Source organism: Drosophila virilis, unplaced genomic scaffold, assembly GCF_030788295.1.
Source record: "Drosophila virilis strain 15010-1051.87 unplaced genomic scaffold, Dvir_AGI_RSII-ME tig00000343, whole genome shotgun sequence".
Taxonomy (NCBI): domain Eukaryota; kingdom Metazoa; phylum Arthropoda; class Insecta; order Diptera; family Drosophilidae; genus Drosophila; species Drosophila virilis.
Window position 1 is genome coordinate 19,299 of NW_027212808.1, and position 27,377 is coordinate 46,675.

Genomic DNA, 27,377 nt, shown 5'->3' on the forward strand with positions numbered 1-27,377 from the left:
TACCTTCTGTTTCACAGTACTCCTTGAACAGGTTTGAAACGAAAGCTGCACCCCTATCTGATATTATGCGCTTAGGATTTCCAAACACTGCTGCCTGCCGTCTTAGTCGATCTACAACTCCTTCTGCGGTGGTATTTTTTGTTGGATAGAGCCAAACAAATTTTGAAAACGCATCGACTATCACTAGAATATAGTTATAGTTTTTACTTGTCTGTTCTATTGGACCGACATGATCCACATGGTACGTGCCTAAGGGCTTGTCTTCTTTGTCAATTGGTGCCAAAAACCCTTCTTTCTTGCCTGATTTGCTCTCAGATATTATGCATTCTACGCAACTTTTTACAATTTTTGGCACTTTTGACGATAGCTGCGGAATATAGAATGTCTTCTCGATTGCTTCTTGAGTTCGTTTCGCTGAGAAATGCCCTTGCTTGTGTGCAATTCTTATGATTTCGTCTTCCATCAGCGATGGTACTACTATAAGTTCCTTGATGGGATCCTTGTATAAAATACCATGCCTAACATAAAAATCTTCGTATGTGCTACAATCCAAAACAGTTAGCACCGCTCGGACCCAATCATCTCTCGCTTGTGCTTGCTGCAATCTGTGCTGCAGTGAGTCTTCAAGCATAAGACAGGATACGCGGCTTAAAGCATCAACATGCCTCATTTTGCTGCCATTTCGATGCTCAATACTGTAGTCAAAATCTTGAAGGAAGAGTGCCCAACGCGAGACTCTCAATGGAATATCTCCACGTTTTTTCATGGTCAAAGCGAAAGCGTTACAGTCGGTCACAATCTTAAATTTTATGCCAAGTAAGTAAACGCGCCACTTTTTCAAGGCCTCGACTATAGCCAGCACCTCAAGCTCATAAGAATGATACTTCTCTTCTGAGGGTTTTGTTTTCCGACTTAAATATTGAATTGGATGCAACAATTGATCGTCCGAGTCTTTTTGCAAGAGTACACCACCATAACCATTCATTGAGGCGTCCGTATGCACTTCAGTCTTGGCTTTCGGATTATATAATCGCAATACTGGAGTACTAACTAATGCTGATTTTAATTGCCTGAATGCGACTAGTTGTTCTTCATCAACTTTAAATTGCACGTCTTTCCGTAACAAATCGGAGAGCGGTTTGGCTATCAGCGCATAGTCTTCTACAAAGCGCCTAAAGTACGATGTTAATCCGAGAAAACGCTGCAAACTCTTTCGGTCATGCGGTATAGGAAAATTTTGAACTGCCTGGGTTTTTCTTGCAGATGGTCTTATTGTGCCTCCCTGTATAACGTACCCTAAAAAGTCAACTTCCTTCATGAGAAACTGGCACTTGCTCCACTTAATACGCAAGTTAAACTCTGCTGCTCTGTCCAGTACGCGCTTTAACTTTTGGATACCTTCATCTATATCCTTGGAGGGAATTATAAGATCATCCATATAAGTTACGACTGTACCATCCTGTACCAGATCTACAAGAATTGCATGAATGAATCTGGAAAATACAGCTGGGGAGTTCGATATTCCAAAAGGGACGAACAGGAATTCATATTGCCCTGCACTTGTTACAAATGATGTAAATTTTCTCGAATTTGGCTCAATTGGAACATGAAAAAATCCGTTTGCGAGATCAAGTGTAGTAAACACACTTTGGCCCTGCAATCTCTCAATCACATCGTCTATTAAGGGCATTGGAAAATTGTCCCTCGCGATCTTTTCGTTTAAACGCCTGTAGTCACAGCACAATCTTTTGGTACCATCTTTTTTCGGAACGAGGACAACAGGAGATGCATACTCCGATGTACTTGGCTGTATGATCTTTTCTTCTAGCCAAGTTTTGATTTGCGAATCGACAATAGACTTGTCCGCATGTGATATGCGCCTTGGGCGTTCGAAAACTGGACGCTCATCATTTAACAAAATTTTCATTTCAATTGGACATTTCTTCTTCATTTCAGGTGAATAGTTTTTAATTATTGCTTGAACTGCGTCTGCAACAGGTTTTTCTAAGTGATGTAGATCGATCTCAGCCTCCTGATTTTCTGCAAAAAAGCATACATCTTTGAATTCTTGTAAAAGCTCTATGTCTGGCTTCTTATTTTCGACAGTATCTTCTGTTATTGTTGATGTCTTGTCAATTACTCTCTCGTTTGCATTGTCCTTCACTTTGGGTCGAAATTCTACGAAATTTTCCGATACTATTAAGTCCGCTTGCTTCAATACGCTGTTTCCTATTACAGCTGAGTATTGGATGTCGTCTCTGCTCGTAACATGAAAGGTTATATCCAGTAAGATACCATCAACTTCGACTTGAGTGACAAAGCTTCCCAGTGTATTTAGCTCACTATTACAGATACCAACAAGACACTGTTTTTCATTATTCAGTTCAACTTTTCCTAGCTCTTTAAGGATATCATCGCGTATCAGACAGAGGTCACAGCCTGTATCGATTAATGCAGAGAAGCATATGTTCTTACAAGACAACTCCTTAAAAATGCATTTTCCACTACTGTTGGCCTTGTTTATCATCGTGTTCGCATTTTGGCCTTCTTTCTTCTCCACTGCACGCGATCCTGAACAGTTAGCTGCCTTATGCCCTGGTTGAGCACACTTGTAACATTTTATTGGCTGTCTACATTCTCTGGCTAGATGTGATGGATCGCCGCATTTGAAACATTTCTTAATTCGTTCTTTATTCAAGTCAGGTTTCTTTTCTTCGGTATCGTTATGCATCCTACCCGTATTAGACGCTTGAGGGCGACTACTACGGATTTTCTCATATACCTTGATTTGTTCTTTTAGTTGCTGCAGAGTCTTGGCCTGATACAGATTACTTTTGTTACTCCTCGAGTCAGGTATTCCCTCAATAAAATATTCTATCAGGCTTGAGTCATCCAGGTTAAGAGGTCCGCCAATTTCCATAAGGCTATACAGATATTCTATATAATCTTCACCTTGACGCTTACGCCTATTCCGCAACATGCGGTGGACGTCTATTGATGAAACTACCGTCCCAAATTCTTCCAATAGCGCTTGCTTTAAAGATATCCAATCTGAAATTCCATGCTGACTGCGCACGAATAATTTTGCTGCACCTTTTAGTAATTGCTTTGAGTAAATAAATTTCTGAAGGTCGTTCCACTGCACTGCCAAAGCGTTATCTTCAAATTCATGAATCCATTTTTCAACAGCTGGTTGATTTGACCCATTGAATTGCGAGAGTGAATCTTCAATGTCGCGTAATGTAAACGTTGTTCGGACTATCTGCATTGGTGAGCTTTGACGGGTATGAGCCGACCCAGCATCGTCATACTCAGATTCATTATCGTCAACCTGCAACCCATAATATTCTAAAAGTCGGTCTTGCAAAGTTTGCTTTCTACCTGTTGTTACCAAACTAAGTGCCGATAACTTTTCTTTTAATTCGTTAACTCTTAACGCCAAAATTTCGTCTCTGTTCATTTTGTTATCGTCGTTGCTCGCTTTTCACAATGCTTAAAATTGAATCTTACAAATAAACAATTCAATGTACTTAACTTAATGGTATAAGTAATTAAACTCTTATGAATCAAATTTTAGTTTTTTTTTTTTCAGCAACTTTAGAAATTATTAAATTGTTATATTCGTCTGTCTTAACTTATACTTTCACTTTGTGTTTGCTTACACTTAATTTCTTCTTTGTTATAATTTGATTCTTTGAAAATTTTTTACTGATTTAACACTCTTTACTCAACAACTAGTTAATTATTTTCATATAATGACGAAATAACATACTCTGTTGTTGATCTGTAACTTGATACACCCTGTGATCATCGTTGTCGTGTTGAAGCACGTTCCAGTCACACGCTCTTTTATTGAAAGATTCCGCGCTCTTCGCTCTTCGCCTCTTTGATCTGCAACTTCTTATTTCATCACGAAGTGAAAATTTTGCGCTATCCAGCCTTTGCTACGCAGAATTTAAAACATCGCCTTCTCGCTTGCGCTTATCGACCACTGTCACGCAATACACGACTGTTTGTCTCGCTCTTACTAGAGCTCTCTAGGCATACTTCGCCGCTGTCGCCATTAATCCTAGACGATTCTTGACTTTTTCCATTTTTTCCAGGGCATACGAATTTTAATGAATTTTCATGCACCCGCTTCGTTTTATGCTCCGATTAATAGTCTTGCATACGTTTGTACTCGTTAATCAATTTACGAATTTCACAATTTCTGTCTATCCCACTTCTGACACCAAATTTGTAGGGATGACCATTCGATGGCCTTCACAAGCACTTGAGTTCTTTATGTTCATATTATTTATTTAGAGAAATTGGTGAACAAGCGTAAACTTATGATTATTGTACATTTTCCGACATGTATTTCAAAGACAACGAGCAACAGCGAACACATCTTTTCATTGACTCTTCTAGCTTACAACTGAGCTTCTCCTTCTTGTATTTTTATCGATAAATCTATCGTTGATTAAATATCCATAGCAGGGTTGCATATGATAAGTGATTTTATATTACCAAATGAGTATAATGCCAACATTATACTCGCCTGTTTAATTTAACTGATTGTAAGTTCGACCACTCCTAGTTCTGTTTCCAACTCCTACATGTATATATATAGTACTTCTTTAGATCTGTTCGACAATCTTTTATTTTATATTAAGGGCGACATCTTTAAACTAAGTAAGTTTGACAACAATCGGAAGGTAAACCAGGAAGTTCTTCAGGCGTTCATTTGTATAAATTTATAAAGCTAAAATAAAAATCCCCAGAAAGTTGTGCATGTACAGGGTATACCCCAAACGCACACTCTCGGCTAGATCAGAGTTTTCTTTTTTGGTTGGGGGGGGGTTTTTCTATCTTAAATTTTTTTCATAATGAAATTTGTGACCCAGGCGCATTGACACGTGCGAGCTGCCGTGTCAGGCGCCCTTTGGCGCTCATTTTGCTGCTGCTGCTGCTGCTGCTGCTGCTTGTCGTTGTTGTCGAATTTAATGCGGTTTGTTATTTATTAGATTTACACAAATGGCATTTTGGGGCCAGTCAGAACCTTACTATCCCAAGCGCCTACCGACGCTTATCGCCTGGGCGCCTGCCAGGCGTTAAGTGCTTGGCCCAACTCTATCGCCTGCTGTGCACGACCAGCACAAAGTACAAAAAAAAAAAAAGGATATCTTTGGCATGCCGAACATTTAATACCCTTGTAGATATTTAAGTATAGTGAAGCTCGTAACTGCTGAGTCTGGGAAAAATATTTTGGAAAGCAGAGTATTTTTCCATAATAGAACCTTCTTTTCGACTGATTGTTCCTATTGCAGTTATATGATATAGTAATCCGATTTTGATACGATTTTGCGTACATGTGAAGAGCATGGTAAAACTTATAAACGCCAATTTTCGTCAAGTTAGCTTGATAAACCAAAAGTTTCGAAGCAAGATCCTGTTTTTCGACTGATTGTTCCCGTGGCAGCTATATGATATATTTGTCCGATCCGGACGAACCCATGCAGAGTTACAAGGCGATAGCTTTAGCCTGGGAGACAGACGGTCATGGCTATATCAAGACGACTGTTGATGCTGATCTTCATATATATCAACTTTATGGGGTCAGAGCTGTGTCCTCTTAGGCGCTACAAATTTCATAAAAAATAATAAAGCCGTCTAAAAGTGTATAGGAAAAGGGAAAAGAAAGAAGAGCGTAAGAAATGCGTATTAAAATTATTGAAAATTCATTCAAATGTCAGGAGCGCAGCGTACAAAACAGACGCAACATGTCGTATGCGTAATATTAAATATTTAAGGCGCTTACATTTTTAATGCCTACCCGTTAGCAATGGGGTTGATTAAGTTGATGCTCAAACCCAAACTCTCGCAATGGGCGGCAAGTGTGGCAGATGTATGAAAGATACGAAATGCTGTGCACGCCAATCACGTGAGACACGCAAAATATTCACACGGAATCGACATAAGAATCGTAATTAATATTGTGCGAGTCGTAGGCGCCTTAGGCTTTATTCGCATCAGATTTCAATTCGCTAACGAACTGTAATTATATTAATTTCAAATCGATGAAGCTGCTTGAACTTGAACTAAAATAGCCTAAACGGGCCAAATCAATTGCTATGGCAACCAGCGCATGGAACTTCATTATTTTGACTAGCCCAAATGTGCAAACTGTGTGCGTGAACTTGAACTCGTTTAGTTCAAGTTTATTTAAGCTGAACTTGAAATTTCGAATTGCAAATCAATCATACGCTCATTGCACTAATGGCGCTGACATTCATATTTTAAATTCAACCCAATATCCACATAAGCCTTCGTCGTATATTTGTTATCTTAAGCAGCTTATCAAAATTGGCATTGAGTATGATTGCGACCAATTAACTGCGTGGCTCTTAGTACATTTTCCGATGTTCAGTTTATAATTAAATTTAAGTTAGCTGCTCAGCTGAACAGACAAAGGAACTATGAGTGTCACTTATCAATGGCCGAACAGACATTATTTTTTTAATGCCCCACGTAAGCTTCAATTAACATTCTTGCATATGCTTTTGAGCAGGCAATGCACAAATGCATCGTGGCCTTTAACTTTTGCATTAGAAGCACCTCAAATGTCGACAGTCTTGCGTATACCTGCAGCAAGAAACAAACAGAACAAGACAAAAACAAGTAAGAGCGCTAACGCGGCGTTCGCTCGACTAGGTGATACCCTAGCTAACGTTGCAAGCCCTTTAAGAGGGTATCATACGTTTGTCATGAAATATGTAACGCACAGAAGGAAACAGCTCCGATCCCATAAAGATCAGACTCAATGGCCGAGTTGATATAGTCTTTTCCGTCTGTCTCTGTCGTCTTGTAACTTTGCATGGGTTCGTCTGAATCGGACAAATATATCATATGGCTGCCATGGGAACAATTAGTCGATACACAGGATCTTGTTTGGAAACTGTTTGGTTTACCACGTTAACTTAACCAAAATCGGCGTTCATAAGTTTTACCATGCTCTGAACAACATCGGAGCACTATATCACATAGCTGCCATACGAACAATCAGTCGAAAATGGGATTCTTTTATGGAAAAATATTCTTTCCATTATGTTCTCACATGCTTGAATCAGGGCTTAAATATGGCATATAAATGTGAGCATGTATCAAAACGCAAGGCTCTTAAGAACTGAGTTTTGGCCATTTTAGCAAGGCTGGGACAACTATTCGAAATATCTAATCATAGTATAATCACATTATTATCATATTATATACAGATACTATACTGCAGCGCTTATGATTGTCGAGTTATGCGCAAAAAACAATGTCGCAAGATTTGATATGTATTGAGGTAGCGAAAATAAGCAAAGATCACGGTAAACAATTTCCAATGGATTCAGAGTATGCAAAACAAAAATGCGGAACTAATCAAATGAACTGGAAAACAGCGAAGTGTTGTCGGCACGTGCGACAAAAACAGAAAACAGAAAAAAAAAAAAAAACAACAACCACAACCACAACAAGTGCCCGGCAGCCAACATATTTTGATTGCCTTTCGCCGGTTAACTGGTTATTGTTGGTGGGATGCAATTTAAATCCAATGGGTCCCAACAATGATAAACAACTCGCTGACAAGGTCAATAGCAAGTGCGTGCAACGAGCCGGCGAACGGCAACATTTCAAATTCCCTCGCACGGCTGCAAGCTCTTTTTGATTTTTAGCATAAAATCTGCATATGCCCAGAGTGCCTCATATACTAATCTATGTGTGCATACTGGCGGCCATTGTCCGGCATTGCACGAGCCACCTTTCGCTTAAAGCCTGAACCCACTGGAAATGGGTTAAAAGGATATCATATGCTTGTGCGTATGCAACAGGCAGAAGGAAGCATCTCCGACTTTATACATATTCTTGATCAGCATCAATAGTCGAGTCGTATGTATGAGCACATCGAACCTCAGAACTTATAAGAGATAATGCCGTGAAACCTAGAACGTAGGTCCTTTTAGCGCGCCGCAGTACAAGTTTTCTTGTCCGATAATCGATAGCTTGCCCCGTAACCAGGCAATCGATACAAATCGATATCGAAATCCTGTTTTTTGAGCAAGTCTCTTGGGTACTAAGAGCTAGAGTCACCAAACTTGACATATAGCTTCTAGAATAGTATATATAGATATATAGATCGGTAGGAGAAGGCAATTGTGCTTTACTTTGCTTTGAATTCAATGCCTCAATACGCATTTCCCAACTGTGAGAATATTTAGACTTTTGCGTTCGAATTTATATAAGCACGTATATTACTGCGCTCTATGTGTCGAAGGTATCATGCAAGCAGCTCATATAACAACTTCTCCTGGAAAAAAGATTCCTGACGCATTTAGCAATGTTTCGCAACGTGTTGTGCGGTCGCAGAAATGACAAACCGTGTTTATGCAATAATATCAATTTCCCCCACGTAAATGGCTCACGTTTTTTGGTCTAAAGAATTTATTGGCATTGGCTCTAACACATTTTACTGGCTTTAAGGCGTCTTCGGGACACGCGCTCCGCCTGTGCATTGCCAGGCGAAACAAAGAAAAAAAAAATGAAATAACCAGAATACAGAACTGACGCAAATACAACGCGGCGTATGCGTAACCCAAGGCTAGAAAAATTGAAGGCAAGGCAATGCGAGCTTTATATACACTATAAGAAATATAATTTTTGTTATAATAATAGCCAGATAGAACTATGGATATTAAATAGATTCATTCAAATGATCAATTTGCCCATTTTACTTTGGTAAAGTTTCTCTTTTGTTTAGCCGGAAAATGTTTAGAAATCTTTGAATACCTTAACTCTTGCCATATTCATGCTACTTAGAAAGACAAAAAAAAATTTTAGTGAAAAAATTCAGAACAACATTTATATTAGCAAAAAGTTCAATTGTTGCCCAAAATAAGATATTTATTATATGCATATTTAATATTTCTGATGCCAGAATCAACCCGCATAAATTGCAAACACGGTCACATACACATGTTACCCATTTATATGTGGCACATGCAGCGTAAAAAAGGAAAAAAAGAAATTCAAACGATTTGCCGCTGAATTTCTATAGATTTTTATAAGGCGCACATACATAAGCCCCCATCCACACCTACCCCCTAATCTCTCATGACCAAAACCCACTTGGAGCCCATAATCAAAACATCTTTCTGCCCACAATCCCAGTTGCCTTTTTCGCTTTCACATTATGCACGTTGTCGATGTTGTTGTCGATGTTGTTGTTGTTGTTGTTGTTGTTGTATTGTGAAGAGGGAAATATGATTACAATGGTTGACACAACACCCGTGCCACGTGAAAAGGAAAAGGTGGGCTGCACGTTGTGTGCGAGCGTGATTCCACACGCATGCATATGTGCACAAATCTATACACAGATTGCTTATGCAGAAATATAATTATATAAATATATGAATTAGTAATGTTAATTTTTTAATGCATAAATAAAAATATATATAAATGTATAAATATGAACACATATGTGCATATATAAAATTTACAGCTGTTTTATATAACATATATTTTATACCCTTACTGCAGGCAAATATTTTACTTTTCCTACGAAACTTATTTAATATACAATTTTCTCGACCTACATTTCCAATTAATCATAGTTTTGTGAACGGATAAAGCGATTTATCGTTTTAGCGATATTTTTATTATGATCTCTAATTTCCAGATTTTTATAAATATAATATGTATATATATACCTATATATAAATATTCAACTTTGATCGGACTATTATCGATGCTCATAAAATACAAATTGTCTGCTTTCGCATGAAAAATATGTTAGAGATATTATAAATATAGTTGATTGAACTCCCCTTTGATCACATTATGATCGATTCTTATCATTAAAAATAAATTTTCTGTTAATTTTCGTATGCAAATATGTTAGATATGAGAGATAATAAGCAAGCTGATTATTATCGATACTTATCGATGCTCATAAAATACAAATTGTCTGCTTTTGCATGAAAACTATGTTAGAGATATAATAAATATAGTTGATTGAACTCCTCTTTGATCAAATTATTATCGATGCTCATTAAAAACGAATCTTCTTTTTTCTTTTCTATGAAAAATGTGTTAGATATGAAAGATATTAAGCCCAGTTTATTATTATCGATACTTATCGATGCGCATTTAAAGAAAATGTCTTGTTACGCTTGAAAAATATATTTCGGCACAAGATATAATAAATCAGGTTGATAAGACTCGTCTTTAATCGAATTATTATCGATACTTATCGATGCTCATAAAATTTAAATATATTAGATATAGCATATAAAGAAACTATCACAGATTAAATCAGAACCAAGACATGTTAAGTGAAAACTTTTCTTGTCATCAAGAATCAATCACTTTACTTTTGCAGCCAAAATGAGAGCATTTGGAGCCCGCAAAGGTAAGCTTTTATTTGGATAAAACGCTTGAATTTTTCATTAAGGCTGTTTGCGCAGTGCTTAATTAATTATAATGGTAATTATAAAATTCGTTTTTAAATCGTTGTCGGTTATTTGCCATGTGCTTTTAGTAAATTCAATTATTTGCGGGCCGGCCACGCGGACGTATCGTATTTATTAAGCAGACCACAAATTCGCTGGTTGGCATTTTAATTAACTTAAAGTGCAAATACCTGGTATTAAGTATTCAAATTCTAATTGAATGACATATTTGGCGTAATATTTTCGAGCTACTCACGTGTCGCTGAAATGAAACAAGATGAAGAAATATTAGATAAATTAAAAAACACGTATATATATTAATGTATGTCACTAAAAACAATCGGAAACATAGTTTGAAGGAAAGGCTTTAAAGAAACAGAACCGTTTTTCTGTTGCAGCCTGTACATATGTCGGAACTGGTCAGATCGAATAACTAAGTATATCATTTCCCAAATAAATTTTCATCAAACTCAGCATTTACGAGCTTTATTCTTCTCACACATCGCCAACAGGCAAGGGTCTACAAGGGTATCAAATCTTCGGCACATTAGGGATATACCTACATTATCGTTCATTCAAATTCTCAACAAAACAATCTCTTTGAATGTACTTCAAAATGAACCCGAACCACCCACTTACTGTAAATATCTAAACTAAGCTACTTTCAAGCTATTGTATACTATAAACAAGTAAGAGGTTCTAGTCGGGAGCTTCCGACTAGGGGATACCCTGAACCCTCTTCTTCCAATATTAAGTGCATATATATATTCTATTTTGGAAGCTATATGTCAAGTTCGGTGATTCTAGCTCTAATTATTTACAAAAATTGCCCAAAAAACAGAATATTGATATCGATTTTTATCGATTGCTTGGAAACGGCGTAAGTTATCGATTATCGGAGACAAACTCGATCTGCGCAGGCACTAGCAGCAGCTCCATATAATTTTCAAGTCTCTAGCTCTTATAGGTTCTGAGAACCTTGCGTTCATACATACGGACAGACGGACGGACGGACGGACAGACGGACATGGCTAGATCGACTCGGCTATTGGTGCTGATCAAGAATATATATACTTCTTCCTTCTGCCTGTTACATAAATTTGGATTTTGCACAAATACAATATACCCTTATACCCATTTTTAATGGGTTCAGGGTATAAAAAGGAAACATCCCAACTTATCAAATGAACTTAGCTGAAATTAACTTTTGTTTTAAATCGATATTTATCGAGGCGTTTCTGCAAACGCGCTGAGTGACAGGGCAAATTAATTGAAATGCATTAAGAGAATATATTAATATGAATTTGCTTTTAGCAAATTATCTAAAAAAGTAAATGTTATAGTCCATTATGCATCTAAATATGCAAATGTACCACCGCTAGATGTCGCCACACTGCAAATATATGTGCACTTGAAATATTGTTGCCTGTCAAAGGATAATTTTAGAATTGGGCATTAAGTTGTCAACGTGCCAAAGTTAGTTACACGCCAATTTCACTTAAAGTTTCATTTGCTGTGAATTTCTGTCTGTGTGGGGGTTGCATAGAAAACCCATCTAGCTGCTTGTCAAAATCTGTAAAAAAAACTAAATGTCAAAAATACGCTCTGCTGCAAAGCTTGACGAGAAAATACTCCAGCACACATTTATATTGGTCTTTGGCGATGTGTGTGTGTGTGTTTATATATATATATATATATAAATATATAATTCATGCACATATTAGCCTAAAGTTCAAAGCAAAAGCGAGCTCAGGTCGGTAGTGCCCGGCTAGAGGATGCCCTGTACCAGCTTCGACCAACACAAATGAAAAATACTTGATCGGTTTATAAAATTCCATAAACTTTAATGTCCGATATATGGACGGACATAACAAGAACAACTTTGCGATTGATGCTGATCAGGAATACATATGCTTTATTACATACATTTGCACAAATAGGGTATTCATTAAGCATGCCATGGAATACATCAGTCATTGTATTCTTAGATATTATGCCATATAAAATGTCTACGGGGCAAACTAAATTTATGATTGGCTCCGTTGAGAGTTCAGAGTAAAAAGCAAAGCCTCGACTAAAGATTTCCGATTATTTTTATTTGGATATTGTTTAACTAATGCTTATCTAATACAGAGAAAATATTGTCGAAGCAATGTAAAAAAAAAAAGTTTTAAATATTTAGAAATATTCGAAAAACAGTTTCATTTGAACCCAGCTCTTATATGATAAGCTAACCCATTTAAAATGGGTATACGGGTTATTGTATTTGTGCAAAATCCAAATGTATGTAACAGGCAGAAGGAAGAAGTATATATATTCTTGATCAGCACCAATAGCCGACTCGATCTAGATCCAGCCATGTCCGTCTGTCCTTCTGTCCGTATGTATGAACGCAAGGATCTCAGAACCTATAAGAGCTAGAGACTTGATAAAAAGATGTAGGTGCTCCTGTTTCCGATAATCGATGACTTACTCCGTTTCCAAGCAATCGATAAAAATCGATATCGATATTCTGTTTTTGGGCAATTTTGGTAAATAATACATATAGCTTCTAAAATAGAATATATATATATGCATTTGATGTTGGAAGAAGAGGGTTCAGGGTATTCCCTAGTCGGGAGCTCCCGACTAGAACTTCTTACTTGTTTCTATAGATCCTGTTCCGTTTCGGTTCAATTGAAGCCCGGTTTGCCCGGTCTTGTTATAAAATGCATTAGCGCACAACTTTATAAGGTAAGGCAAGCAAAAGAAAATGAAGAAAAACAAAATTGTAGCTTCAGAGAGCTGAAGGCGAAAGCGTGCTCGCTGCGGGCATCGAATATTTTTCCAGTCGCCAGAAATGTGTGAGGCATTTGCAAAGGCCAGTAAGCACACACGCACAGCAGCCACACACACACACACACACACACTAACACACATAGCTCAGCACACTTGGTAAAGTCAAAGAAAAGATGCAGCAAAGTATTTGACGCTCTTGGCTTTGTTTGGCAACAATTTCTAAGCGCATATTTACTTCAAATTTTTGTAGCAAGCTACAGTTTTGTTTCTGTTGCTGCTGTTGTTGCTGTTGTTGTTGCAGTTGATGCAGCAATATTGCAAAATGTTATTTCTTACTTTTGTTTCTGTTGCTGGCATTTATATCAAAGTTTTTGGTTTGGGCAACGGGCTGGATTTTGCATATTTAAAGGTGCCCCACGTTGCATACATTTCGGCTGGCTGCAACTAAATGCGGCAGTAACCCTTTTGCTTTATATGTTTTGTGACGCAAGTATCTGGCCAAGGATAGAGTTTTTAAGCACGATTGCTGCATACTACCTTCAACATTCCACTTTTGTTATTGTGCAGCAGCTGGGGCATAGTAAAAGCATTTGAATGCCAAGTAAAGTTCACATTTTCGGTACAATTTAGTCAAAGCGAGTTGTTCTATGGACATTATTATGACAAATATCTGTTTTATATTCTATTTTGAAAGTTTGCCTTTGTTGAGCTTCAAGTTTTGCCTGCAATTAATTTGATTCAATTAATCATAATATTTCACGGGCTTTTCATCTTTGACAATGGGCTAAGCAGATTGAATAGAAGCCTGCAATTAGCATTGGACACTTTACAAAATATATACCAGCAGCAGATATTGCCCGGCTTTGTCAGGCTCAAGTTGTTTCTTCTTTCAATTTTAGACTAAACTTTTTAAAATCCTTGTTTAATCTTAAGCTTTATGGAGCTTTGAAAGTGAGCATAGAGCCGCAAATTCAATTGCACTTTAGCTCGCATTTTCCATTCACGCAGCGTGTAGTTTGGGAAAAGCATCTCGAATGAATTTTTATGAAGCTCTTTGAGAAGAAATTTGAAGCCGACGAAGGTTTCCCACCAATTTTCCACAGTTTAGGGTTTAGTTGTTCCATACTCGCCTAAGCGAGCTCCTTCTTGGCCGTGCAGCTTGGGCTTTACGCTGATCTCCCTCCAATCAGTCCAGCTTCTAATATATATATATATATATACTTATAGACATACCGATATCATCAATCTATTATTATTTTCATTCATATCTAACTACTCCATTAACATAACATATCCAGTCGGATAGCTAATCCTATTTCTTTCTCGCACTTTTATCAATTTAAGTATTTTTAACTTTATTTCGTTTACCCGCACTCGGGCCACTTAACTTGGCCCAATATGCATAAATTTTGTGTAGCTACAATGTTATGCATATTTCATATGTTATCACTGCGACAGTAAGATAAGAGACACACACACACACATGGAGCCGCACGTGTATGCATATGGAATGCGTTTTTTCGGGTCAATTTCAAGGTTCAGTTTATTCGTGGTGTGAAACGAGAGCAGACAGATTTTTGCTTGCTTTCATTTGTAGCTGGGTACAGCCCATTTTGATGGTGAAAACAGTAAAGCGCAATAAAAATGCCGCAAGAAATTAAATTTCTTTTATATTATGATAAATTGCTCAAAGTGAAATGAAGCCAAAATAGGTTAAGAGAGATGTATTGAAAAAAGTAACTGCTAGTTCTATCAAACACGCTCAAAGATTAAACGGCTGTCAATCTCTGGTTCTATCAATCATCAAGTCGGTCAATCAATTTAATAATCAATTCGTTAGTAGGTCAATCTTTTTTTCAAACAGTTTGTAAGTCAGTCAATCAGTAAGTCAATCATTAGTCAATCAATTAGTCAATCAATCAGTCAATCAATCAAGTGCACTCAATCAATCAAATTATTTATTCAGGTAATTCATCTATCAATCAGTCAGTCAGTAGGTCAGTTGCCTAAGATATCAATCAGTTCGTCAATCAGTCTGTCTGTCAGTCAGTCAATCAGTTCGTCAATCATTGTGTCTAGTACTCAGTTTTTTCTTTCGCTTAATCCTTATTAAGCGAGTCCATCTTAACTGCAAAAAGCACTATATTATCCAGATGACAGACGCACTGTGTGTCATCTGGATAACACACACAGCACTCACACACACATACACACACACACACACACACAGAATATACACACAGAGTCCAACGCGACAGCTGCCGCTCAATTAACAGACTTAAAATAAAGTCAGTCGCAAATATTTACAACGGCATCATCTGGAGAATGGTAAATACTTGGCTAGGGTAAATGGAGAATGTGTAACGGATGGACCGGGGTCGGGGCTGGGTAGTGGGTGGTAGCTGGTACACTGGTGAGACTGTAGCTTTCGGCCTGGCAAAAGGATAAAAAGCCAACGTACTTCATTAATTTTAATTAAGCGCCCACAGCATGACAAAAAGTGAACCCCAAAATGTGAGGTAGGCCGTAAAATCCACCTTTTGTACCATTGCCGCCTGCTAAATGGTGACGGGTAACTGGTGACTTGTAACTGGTGACGGGTGACTCTGGCAACTGGTGACTCTGCTAACATGCTGAAATGTATTTCGCGTCCCGTTTTACACCCGAAGAGATGTGTCGTAAAGAAAGAGGGGCAACAAATAAAACAAAATGCAAGAGTATACCAAAAAAAAAAGTAAATAAAAAGAACTGAAAAGGAATAAAATTAAATGGAAATTAATATTAAATAATGAACTACATGGAATATTACTTAAGGCAAACAGTGCATATTATATAAAGAAAACTAAGATAATAAATAAAACAAAAATAAAAATTATGAATAACCTGAAATTTCACAAAAACTATTTTTCAAATTATTTTAAGCAAATAATAATAAATTGAATTCAAATATTAATTAACATTTTTGGAATATTATATAAAATATTCTCCAAATTATATAAAAACAAATATAATATTAATTAATAATTATAATTATATGTATTACATATTATACTTTATGTATTATATCCCAAATATTTTATATTGTATCATAAGATAAAATATATAAATATTATATTGTTTTTCAAACGATTCCTTAAACAAATTTGCAAGATTTTAATTAAAAGAGGTTTTAAATTTTTTACTTTGTCTTTCGATTTAAAATAAAATTCATTGGATACATTCCTCTAGTCTGACAATTGTGTTTCAGTTAAAGATTTTATCTCATTTTAAAGTTAAATTTCCATTTTGATAAATCTGTTATCGAAGTTATCGAAGCACATTTCCAATGGCAATCACGAGCGCATCTCTGGTCGCGCCTTAAAGTAGGCAAACATTTTCGCTAGGTGCCAGCGAAAGTGACAAATTAGTCGCTGGCTTTTTAGCTTTTTGCTTTTTAGCGTTCGCCATTTTCCAGCTGCCATTTTTTTTTTTTTTTTTTTGGCTAGCCTTGAGATTTTCCAAGGAATAATAAATAAACGTCTCATGCCTTTTGGTGCTCATCTCGCAACTCTCTTTCTCTCTCTCTCTCTTTCTCTCTCTCTCTCTCTCTCTCTCTCTCTGTCTCTCTCTCTCTCTCTGGCCGTTTGTTTTTGTCTCTGTCTCACTGCCCAATCGGAGGAACGTAGCCGATTTTTAGTCTGGGGCAGCGCCTTATAAATATACATGTCGTGGGAAACATTACCATCTACATAAATAAACATCTATGTAGATCTCATGTCATTCGGTTAACTTTTTGGCGCAACGCGACCGCAAAACTTGAAACATTTCAATTTGGCTACGAAATGGTTGAAGTTGGCCGCATTTCCATGAGCTCGAGGCGAACTGGTCTTGTGGGCTGGGTGGATAGGGCTTGGGATGCGTGTGGCTAGCGAGCGCTTAGCTTCGCCTGGACTCAACATGTAACTCAAAAGCGGAACTCTGAATGCGTTGGCCACAGAACCACATGCAGACCAACAAACATTAAAGTGTAACTGTTAAATAAGTAACCATGGAGGAGCATGGAGAGGCATGGAGAAAGAAAACGTAAACTGAGATAAAATAGAAAATTGAAGCAAAATTGTTTGCATACGTATATGTGGACTAAAGGGCTAACAGAGCATGTGGTTAGATGCTGAATAAAGAGGCCATTGAAAATAAAGGTAGGGTATTTCATAATCGCCATATATGCTATGCATATAAGTATCTAAGATAGTAGAAGCTGTATCATATAAAATTTACACAGATTATTCCGAGCTGCGTTCACCTTAAAACTAACATAAAAAAGTCTGATTTTTAGACTTTTTTCCCGACTTGCAGTTGAATATAAGTTATTCAAGCCGTTAAATTGATGAAGTTACTGAAGAAAGCATTTGCCATAGAAGGACGAGAAGGCGCCGGGTACAGACTTGTTCGCAATCGCTATTCTTCATTTTATTTTCATTTTGCATTTTGAAACTGTCACAAAATTGATAAACAAATATAGTTCATGCCCTCCAACCTGTTCTAGTTTAGTTCTCAGAGGCCTTGAGCAATGCTCATAAACCTAGGTGGCCTTAGAGCGAGTGATTAAATGAATCTTAAGTGAATTGAATGAAATGAACATTTAGATTGCGAATAGTTGGCATAAGCCACAAAAATCAGCAGTAGCGACCTCAAAGAACTAACAAGTCCCACTAATCTCCAGCGTTTGAAATTTAAAACCTTAAACTAAGCGCACTTGCGATAAAGAAACATACAAAAAAAAAAAAAAAAAAATTACATATATATACTATATACAAATAAAAAAAATGAGGAAAAAAAAATAAATAAAACCTTCGCGCTTCTGGAATTAAGAAAATCCATTTAAGAAAATTTTTTTAATTGAAATGCGCGCGCGGTGCAGACACAAAAAAGCCATGAAAATGCCGCACAGAAGGCCAGAGGGAAAGAACGTGCAATAGCAAATGGGGAAGATGGTGGAGGGGGGAGGGTGGGCGTGGGCATGGCTTTGGCTTTGCTGCAAAACTAGCGAATAAGCAAATTGGAGCAACACGAGAAGAAGCAGCACAAACACCAAAAACAACATAAATAGTGCAAATCATAAAAGTTGCGACGAAAAAAAAAAATGAGCAAAAAAATGGCCATAGAATTGCCATACACACACACACGCACACATACGCGCCGCGGCTAATTAAATTAAAAATGTATCCAAACATGCGTCAGGCCAGAACTTACTAGTCCACCATTTCAATGTCATCCTCATCGTCGCTGCCAGCGTTGTCGCCAACCCGTCGCCCATCATCATCGACATCATCATCGTCATAGAATTCGGACTCCTGGGCGGCATTGCTGCTGCTGAAGCGCTCGCGGCTACGTTCGCGGCTTTGTGGTCCGTTCGTATGGCTGATGTTGCTGCTGCTGCCACGCCCACCATGGCCAGTTGCGCCCATGCGGCGTCTGGCATTATCATCCGGTGAGACAGCAGCACGTCTGCGTATCGATTGTACCGGCAGGCCGATACCCTGTTCGAGCTCCTCATCCTCCTCATCGCTATCGATCTCAATCTCGTCCAGATCACGTTGGCTAATGCTGCGCTCCGGCATGGTTACTATCTTTGGCTAGCTTTAACTTGCGTTTGAGCACGCAGGCACACACACGCACACACACACACAACACTTGATCGTTAACAAGAAAAAAAAAAGGCACAAGAAGTTGTTGTTGACACGTTTGGGTCCGGAGCGAGACAATCAATAATGGACCAATTCAATACCAATACGATACTCGAATACAGGCACAGACACTGCCACAGCTGGAGACTTGCACCGAACGCATTCAAAACTGCAATTGCCGCAGCGAGTGCGTCCCCAGTTGGCAGCAAGCGGCCAAAGCAGCCAATTGACTTGTTGTGGGGCTTCGAAAAGGCCGCCAGGTGATTTTTCGCTGCTAATTCAATTAGCAGCAAGCACTAAGATATAAAGCAAGCACTTTTTTTGTTCTTTCACTTGTTGTTTGTTTTTTTTTAAATGGGGTCAGCGATTTTTGGGGGCGACATTGTGTGGCGGCCAGCAATCTGTGCACCTGCCTGCCTGTGAAGCCCATGCGTTAAGCCAATGCGCTTTAAATGTGAAAGTATCTTTCAGATACAAAAATCAGACAGCTCCAAAAGTATCTATCAGATACAAAAACCAAAATAAATTAAAAGTATCTTTCAAAAACCAACAAAAGAAAATAAAGTATCTTTCAGATACAAAAAATTCATATTAAGAAATGCAAACGTATCTATCAGATACAAAAATCAGACAGCTGCTTAAGTATCTTTTCGATATAAAAAATCAAAAAACAACAAGATTATATTTCAGATATAAAAATCCAATTAATTGAAAACTACATATCGGGTACAAAAAATCCAAAATTTAAAAGTATCTTTCAGAAACACTTTAAGAAATGCAAACATCTTTCAGATACAAAAGTATCTTTCCAATACAAAAATCAAAAAAACTGTGAAAGTATCTTTGAGATACAAAAATGAGAAATCTACAAAAGTATCTTCCATACAATAAAAATCGCAAAATGAAAAAACTGCAAAAGTATCTTTCAGATACAAAAAGCACGCTTCAAGCGACCAGCTTAGTTCTTTCTGCAAGTTTGTTGTTTCCGCATAGAAAGATACACGTGCTCAGCACCCTTCAACTGCCTCACACCTCCCACCACGCTCTCTGGGCTTTGTGCTTTCAGTTTTAATTTGAATGAATGCAAAAGTATGTAATTGTTTTATTATTATTTTGAGTTTAATTGTTTTTACACCCTTCTACGGGGTGCCATAATTTGGTCACGAAATGTGTCGCCGACAGCTTGGGGCTTATATATTATACTAGCAGGTATACTCCGGCTTTGCCCGTGGTAAGTATAAAATGAATTCTCTCAAAGATCTTCGAATATTAGTTTGAAACCAATCGGAAGTCAAACACAAAACTTTCATACAATCGATTTCCACGTATTCATTAAGCTCTTATGTAGAGCTTAGAATACAAGTTTGAAGCTAATCGAACATAGCCTCAAAAGAAGAAAAAAGTTGCCAGACTCAGATGCTAAATTGATCTAGACCAGGAACACAGAATCAAACGTCTAGCAAACCAGATGAAATTTGACCGAGTGAGAGGGGAGGTGGGAAATTTCGACCTATGTCTGTATAGACTTTTCAAGGGTGAGTGTGTCAGTCAGTCATTCAGGATAAACATCATTAGACATCATTGACTTTTACATATGAACAAACACATATCATAATCGGACTATAATATATTCTATATGGCTAAACTGGACTTGGGCCATTGCAACAGCCACAAATTGTCGTGAGGACTCGAGACCGTGTCCTGTCTGCGAAGCTTGTCCTTTGCCAAGAACTGACTTTTTGGACAAATAATAATCATATAAATAAATAAAAATGTCCTATTCTGTTTTTTCCCAGCCTCCATTTCAAATGCGATAAATATTATTTGCCAACTTTTTGTCCGCTCACGCAAAAGTTGAGTTATACACACATTTTGTCCTTTGAGTCCTGCCTATTTTATATATTGATTTGATAATAGACCGAAAAATGAGTAAAGTATTAATTTTTGACACAGTATGGCAACCAAGAGCAAACAAAAAAAGCAAGTAAGAGCTCGACTAGGAGATACCCTATAGCCAAGGCCAAGCTGCCGTTACAAGCACTCTAGCTGCCTTCTCTGCTTCACATTTTCTCAGCGGTTCTGTTTCTTCTTCCTCCCTTGTAGAAAGTTTCAAATAAAAAAACTGTACATTTTAACCAATTCCTGCAGTTACAGGCTATGCAGTCTCGCCTGTTAAGTACGCGCTGCTGAGCAAGATAAAGGGTAACTATTAGTCGGTCATTTGTCTGCTAAATATATTGATTTTCGAAGCTGGCATAGCGCATACGGGCAGCTGGCTTATTAGCTAGCTATTTGCAAACAGCAGCAGCAGCAGAAGAAAAAAAAAATGATTAAAAATTATCGGCTGGTCGACTGTTCGGCTGTTTGGCCATTTGACGGCCGCTTTGGCAACGTTTCCGCGGCGTAGCCGGCAAGCCAAAAGAACCATAAAATCGAAAATGAGCTGAGCCAAGACACAAAGGCAAAACGCGCGCATTTAATGAGCCATTTCAATGCCAAGGCGCGGAGTGTGCAGCCAGTTGAAAATGTTTTCATACCCTAGTCACAAATTGCAGACGAGTATATTATTGGTCTTGTGCATTTGTCGTTCTGGCTGTCTGTCTGTCCTTCTGTCTGTCTATAGCTGGCAACTTTGTATATATTTTCCGGGTTTTTTCTTTATTTCTTATAAGTCAGATGGACTGGTAGATCGATAGATCGATAAATCGATGCATAGATAGATAGATAGATAGATTGATGGGCAGAAAGATATATGGACAGACAGATAATATGGATAGATATATCGATATCGATAGATAGATATATCGATATTGATATATAGATATATCGATAGATACATAGATGTATCGATATCGATATATAGATATATCGATAGATACATAGATGTATCGATATCGATATATATATATATAAATCGATAGATATAGATGTATCGATACATATATCGATAGATATATACATCGGTAAATATACAGCTATTGATAGATGCATGTGTCGATTAATAGATCAATTGATAGATATATAAATAGATAGTTAGCTAGATAGATAGATGGATAGATAGATAGATAGATAGATAGATAGATAGATAGATAGATAGATAGATAGATAGATAGATAGATATATAGATAGCTACATAGATATATCGATAGATAGATGGATAGATATTCGATAGATAGATGGATAGATATATCGATAGATAGATATATCGATAGATTTACAGCTAGATAGATGGATACACAGTTGGATTTATAGATAGAAGGATAGATTGATTGATAGATATTTAGAGAGATAGATAGGAGCAAGCGTGGAAAGACCGCAATTCCGTATTTTGTGCATTGAGAATGATGTGAAAGGTTTTTCTTGAGATACAATATCTTTTTTAATTTATTAAGTTTTTTTTCGACTTTCCCAGACTTAAGTCGATAAAGTCACTTCAACTAACATCTTCACCCAACGTCAACTACAGAACAGAGTATTAAGCAGTCGTTCCCTATTATCTTTCACTGTTATTTGTTTTCTTCCTGTGCTTTTTTTTATTATTTTTCCAAAAATTATGGCAGACCAAAGATTGCAATTACATGTAAATAGGCATATGCATATATTATACAATAACTCATGTATTTTTGATACAAATATTAAATAAATTTTCTTGCATTCGATAAGTTTGATCAAATTCTCCTAAAACTATAATATTTTCTGTTAAATGCTATGCGATATTCGGAGACTTTTTTGCGATGATTTTTTCATTCTTTAATTGGTTTTAAAGCGAATATTTTAAAGAATTATACGCTTTTTCCATCTAAATATTAACAGAGTTATTAAATTTTTGCCTTCTACAACATTTGCTATTAAAAATTTGCAGACTTTTAGGAATTTTTTAATTGGTTTCAGAAATTTATTCGAATTTTCAGCAGAAAATCAAAATGAATTCAAATATCGATCAGAAACTATCGAACTATAAGAACTATCGATAGTTTTTGCCGTAAACACGCCAACATATTCTCAAGTTTTTCGGAATCAACTCATTTGTGCAGAATTTAATTAGTTCAAGTATTTGAGGACGAGTATGGAAAATGAATTATTAATTAATTAATGTGCTTGATTTGGTTTTGCCAATGAATCAATTTCTGAAACGTTTTAAGCTAATTAGATAAATGTTATTTTGACATGGCCAATGCAATTGGCAACTTGCAACTGCAATTTAATATTTTATACAAACTGCTCTAAACTGTCGCGTTGCAATTAAATTAATGGCAATTATTGATGTCAGCGAATGACTCGAATGACTATTTAAGCGCATGTTAATTAAGGACCGTTGCACTCGCAACTCGCAAACAACCCAACACCGATTTGTATATCAATTATGCATACGAGTCGATGACGCGATGACGTCACAAACCGACAAAACCAATGCCAAGGCCATCGTCGCAAACTCTTGTCAGTCACTGTGGCAGCCAGCTGAGTGAAGCAATTACGCGCAAGACGAAGATAAACACAAAGGCGGATGTCAAAAGCAAAAGCACAGGGGAATAGGCACAACAACAACAAAAATAAACCCAAAAAAAGTGAGAAAAATACAACAACAAATAAAAGGTGTCAACAGAAACAACCTTCGAACTGTGGCGAAAACCTAACGCAATCTTTGTAATCAGTGTTATAAATTTTTAAATATTTATAATACAAAATAAAAGTGTTAATAATTAAAGCTGACTGCTAATGGCAGCTATTAAGCGAATATAAATAAGACGAAAATAAACAGAGCTAGAATAAATACCCTGGCCAGTTAAGATAAGCTCAAAATAAAGTAATTGTGCTGTTTAAATTAAATATGCCAATATGTTTAAGGATCTTGCAACACTAAATTCGCTTAAAGGCAGCTTGCAGTTCTTTACAACACTGAATTCGCATATGACAACTTTGAAGATCACATATAGCCGACTTTGCTTCTTACCGAATTACAAACAAGTCCACAAAACAAGCAAGAGAAAAAAAAGAAAACATTAAGAATAGAATAAAACAATAGAAATAAGAAAACACTCGTAATAATTTGTTAAGCAACCCACGTTGCGAATTCTGAGTAATGCTTCACACAACGCACACACACAACAAACCATAATATATTTTAATGAATCTATATGCATATAAATATATTATAAAAGTGCTTAACTCGCCCCCAGCTGTGCGGAGTCACGCGAGAATAACAACAACAGCAATGGGGCTGCCCATATAAATTATAAATAATTGAATATTTTGTGACGTCGCAATCGCATCGCATCGCATCGCATCGCTGTTGATAACAGCGATAACGGCTCGTGGATGGCCTTATCAGCTGTGCCCAAGCTCTTATCAGCAAGGGGCCTAAAAGACAACACTTAAACGCTCGTTAAACATGACTAATTAGTGCGAGCTGACAAGGCCAGAGTATCAGCGTGATTTCACAGTTACTTCGTGACTTGTGAACCCAAATAGCTAATAGAATGCTATTCATCGAATTGGATATGCAAACAGTCTGATAAGAAAGCTGTCTAACGTGTTAAGGCCTGTCCTTTAATATGGCTTGGGAATCCAACAAGAGTTTTCTAGGGTTCGATTTTAATCGAATTCGATCATATTAATCGAAAGGTTTAAAATCATAAATAAATATAAAAATGATATACAAATAATATTTAAAAAATAAATAAATATTGTTATGGCAATAATAATAATAATGTCATTCCAATTGGACAGCCGTATCAGGAATTGTTAGCTGTTCGCGCAGCACTTAAAATCAATTAAATATTATAACTAACTGTAATTGAATTACGATAGACATAAAGGAGATGCATTTGGCCTGGTGCAAAGCTTTTTATCCATTTTTTAACGGCAACTTAGCGACTTAGCTGCTTAATTAAAAATTAGCGCAGCTGTCACATCAATTGGAAAATTGCAAATTGGAAATTGGAAATAATGAATGAGTGAATGGATGAATGCATGAATGAATGGTGGATGCGAGGGGGGCACACTTAATAAAAGTGTAAAGAAGATGCTGGCACAACAAGTCAGGCAAATAAACAAGTTCAAGGCCAAGCACACACACACACACACGCACACGCACACATTTACACTCACCTGCCGTTGGCTGCCGGCTGCGCAGCTGCTGCTGCTGCTGCTGCTGGCTGCAGCGGCGACGTCACAAGCGTCGACGTCGGCGTCGACGTCACTATCACAGTGTCGGCCAGCACGGGCCTGTAGATGAGCGGCTTAACGTTGCGTTCGATGTCGTCCAGGAAGACGACATCGTGCACGGGTATGAGCCGATGATCGGCCACATTAAAGTGCAGATCGCGGAAGGGTATGTTCAGCCGACAGCGCAGCGTGGACGAGGCGGCTGCGTCCGTATCGTGTGGCGGCAACTGCAACAATAACAACAGACAATGCATTCCAATTAGTTGTAAGCCAATTGGAATTGTAAATCCAATTGAATAGGATGCAGCACCTTGATTTTCCCATTGGCCGCAGAGAACATTGAGCACAATCAAAAAAAAAATAAATAACAATATTAACTAATAGAACAGCCGCATAGCATTCGGCTATGACAAACACACACAAACACACACACACACACACAGCACAACAGCAAAAAATATATTTAAAAAAAAAAAAATAAACAACAAAACTTTCAACACGCGTGCGTACGTCGCGTCGCGGCAGCGCGCAGCGGCAAAGAAAATAGGCAAAACAGAATGAAAGACACAAAAAAAAAAAAAACAAAATAATAATATACAAAGTCTGGGCACACGGAAGAAAACACAGTTTAACTGTGCTTACGATTTGTGATTTTCTTAATTAAAATGTTTGTGGCACATTTAAAGCTCATTGGACTGCGGCTGCGGCTGCGCCTTCACTTTGCATTTCACTTGCCCAATGCGGCAGCATTGCGACAGCCAGCAACAAAAACAACAGACACAAATTCACACACAACGGCAATATAATTTATAATCTTGAATGACGCCTGCTGCGCAGCCCCCGTACGCTAAGCAACTGGCGCCGCACTCCAATTGGTCCATTGGCTGGCGATCAGTTTAAATCAGCTGTCTAACTGGCTGTTTAATGTCTAGGTGGCAACGCCAATTAACCAGCCAGTAGCCAGCGCTGCCAGACAGCTGGCTAGCGGCATTCGCCAACACTGATGCGCAGCATTTGACAGCACTGTGCAGATAGAAGCAGCAGAGCAGCAACCAAGCAAGCCATGAGAAATGTAAAGATTTTATAACATTTAAAGTACAAACACTATAAGCAATATTATATACACCGACAATCAGGTAAGTTACCAGCTAATTGTGTTAGCATTTGTTTTTGCAGAGGCGCAGCCCAACATATTTCGCGCTGCTCTGCCCAAACGTACACTGCTGCGTCCATTTGTATATACGCGAGTGCCTGTGCATGTGTGTGTGTGTGTGTGTGTGTGCGTGTGCGTGCGTGCTGGCGGCAAAAACAATGGCAGCATAAAGCGTGAGAGCGAGAGAGGGAGAGAAAAACATGCTGCAACCTCTGACAGATTGACTGCAATTGCTTTGAAGGCAATGTCAAGAAAATTAATAATATTTTCAATACAGCTGCAATTGCCATTATTTAATTTATATTCATTTCTGTGAATTTGCTCTTTTTTTTTCCCCAGAATTTGTGCAGTCGCAGCAGCGTGCCCCGAAACATTTGCACAGTCTCGGAGACAACAAGAACAAGCACAAACGATTTAACAACATTTATATTGTTGGCTTTTCGTTTAGTTTTATTTATTTTTTTTTTGGTTTCTTTCGGTAAGTAACTGAAAATCAACAAATGCAACGGTGAATGCTAAGCTTATTTTTGTGTTGCCAGATTGTGTTTTGTGTGCCGATTGTGTGCGCGCGCGAGAGAGAGAGAGAGGAAGAGCGAGAGAGAGAGAGATGTCGCATACCATTTTGCTGGTGCAGCCGGGCGCACGTCCAGAGACGCGCACATATTGCGACTATGAGAGCGTCAACGAGTGCATGGAGGGCGTCTGCAAGATCTATGAGGAGCAACCTGAAGCGGCGCAACCCGAACAAGCCGACAATCACCTATGACATCAGTCAGCTGTTTTGACTTTATCGATACACTAATTGACATTAGCTGTTTGGTCTATCAGAAGAGCACAAACACATATGCGCCCTACAACAAGGACTGGATCAAGGAGAAGATCTATGTGCTGCTGCGCCAGGCCGCGTTCAGTCCGAATGCCTAAATCAAAATCAGCCCAAACCAAATACCAACAACAACAACAACACCAACAACAACAACAGCAGCTGCAACAACAAAATATCGAAATAGAGAAAGCAAATCCGCAAATGAAATCAAGTTGTTTTAAACTTATTTCTTTGCATAGAAAATAGAAAAAACGAAACGAATAAGAAAAGCCTAATAATAATTAATTAATAATTAATAATTAATAATTGCAACAAACAAC

The 27,377-nt window shown here is 37.7% G+C and overlaps 1 protein-coding gene and 1 pseudogene across 2 annotated transcripts; one reads left to right on the plus strand and one right to left on the minus strand.

Annotated features, from left to right (window-relative positions):
* Positions 1 to 7,268: 7,268 nt before the first annotated feature.
* On the minus strand, positions 7,269 to 25,649 carry LOC6635529 (uncharacterized). Of its 2 annotated transcripts, XM_002059064.4 has the most exons (3): positions 25,389 to 25,649; positions 25,022 to 25,305; positions 7,269 to 10,731 (listed from the first exon to the last, which is right to left on the minus strand). In XM_002059064.4, exons 1-3 carry the CDS (start codon positions 25,416 to 25,418, stop codon positions 10,722 to 10,724), a joined length of 324 nt encoding a protein of 107 aa, XP_002059100.2. In that variant the 5' UTR covers positions 25,419 to 25,649; the 3' UTR covers positions 7,269 to 10,721. The 2 variants fall into 2 exon arrangements, with proteins under 2 accessions (XP_002059100.2, XP_032294769.1); XM_032438878.2 differs by lacking the exons at positions 25,022 to 25,305; positions 25,389 to 25,649 and adding an exon at positions 18,480 to 19,123.
* Positions 25,650 to 26,088: 439 nt separating this feature from the next.
* LOC6635528 (protein enhancer of rudimentary-like) lies at positions 26,089 to 27,215 on the plus strand (annotated as a pseudogene).
* Positions 27,216 to 27,377: the final 162 nt, after the last annotated feature.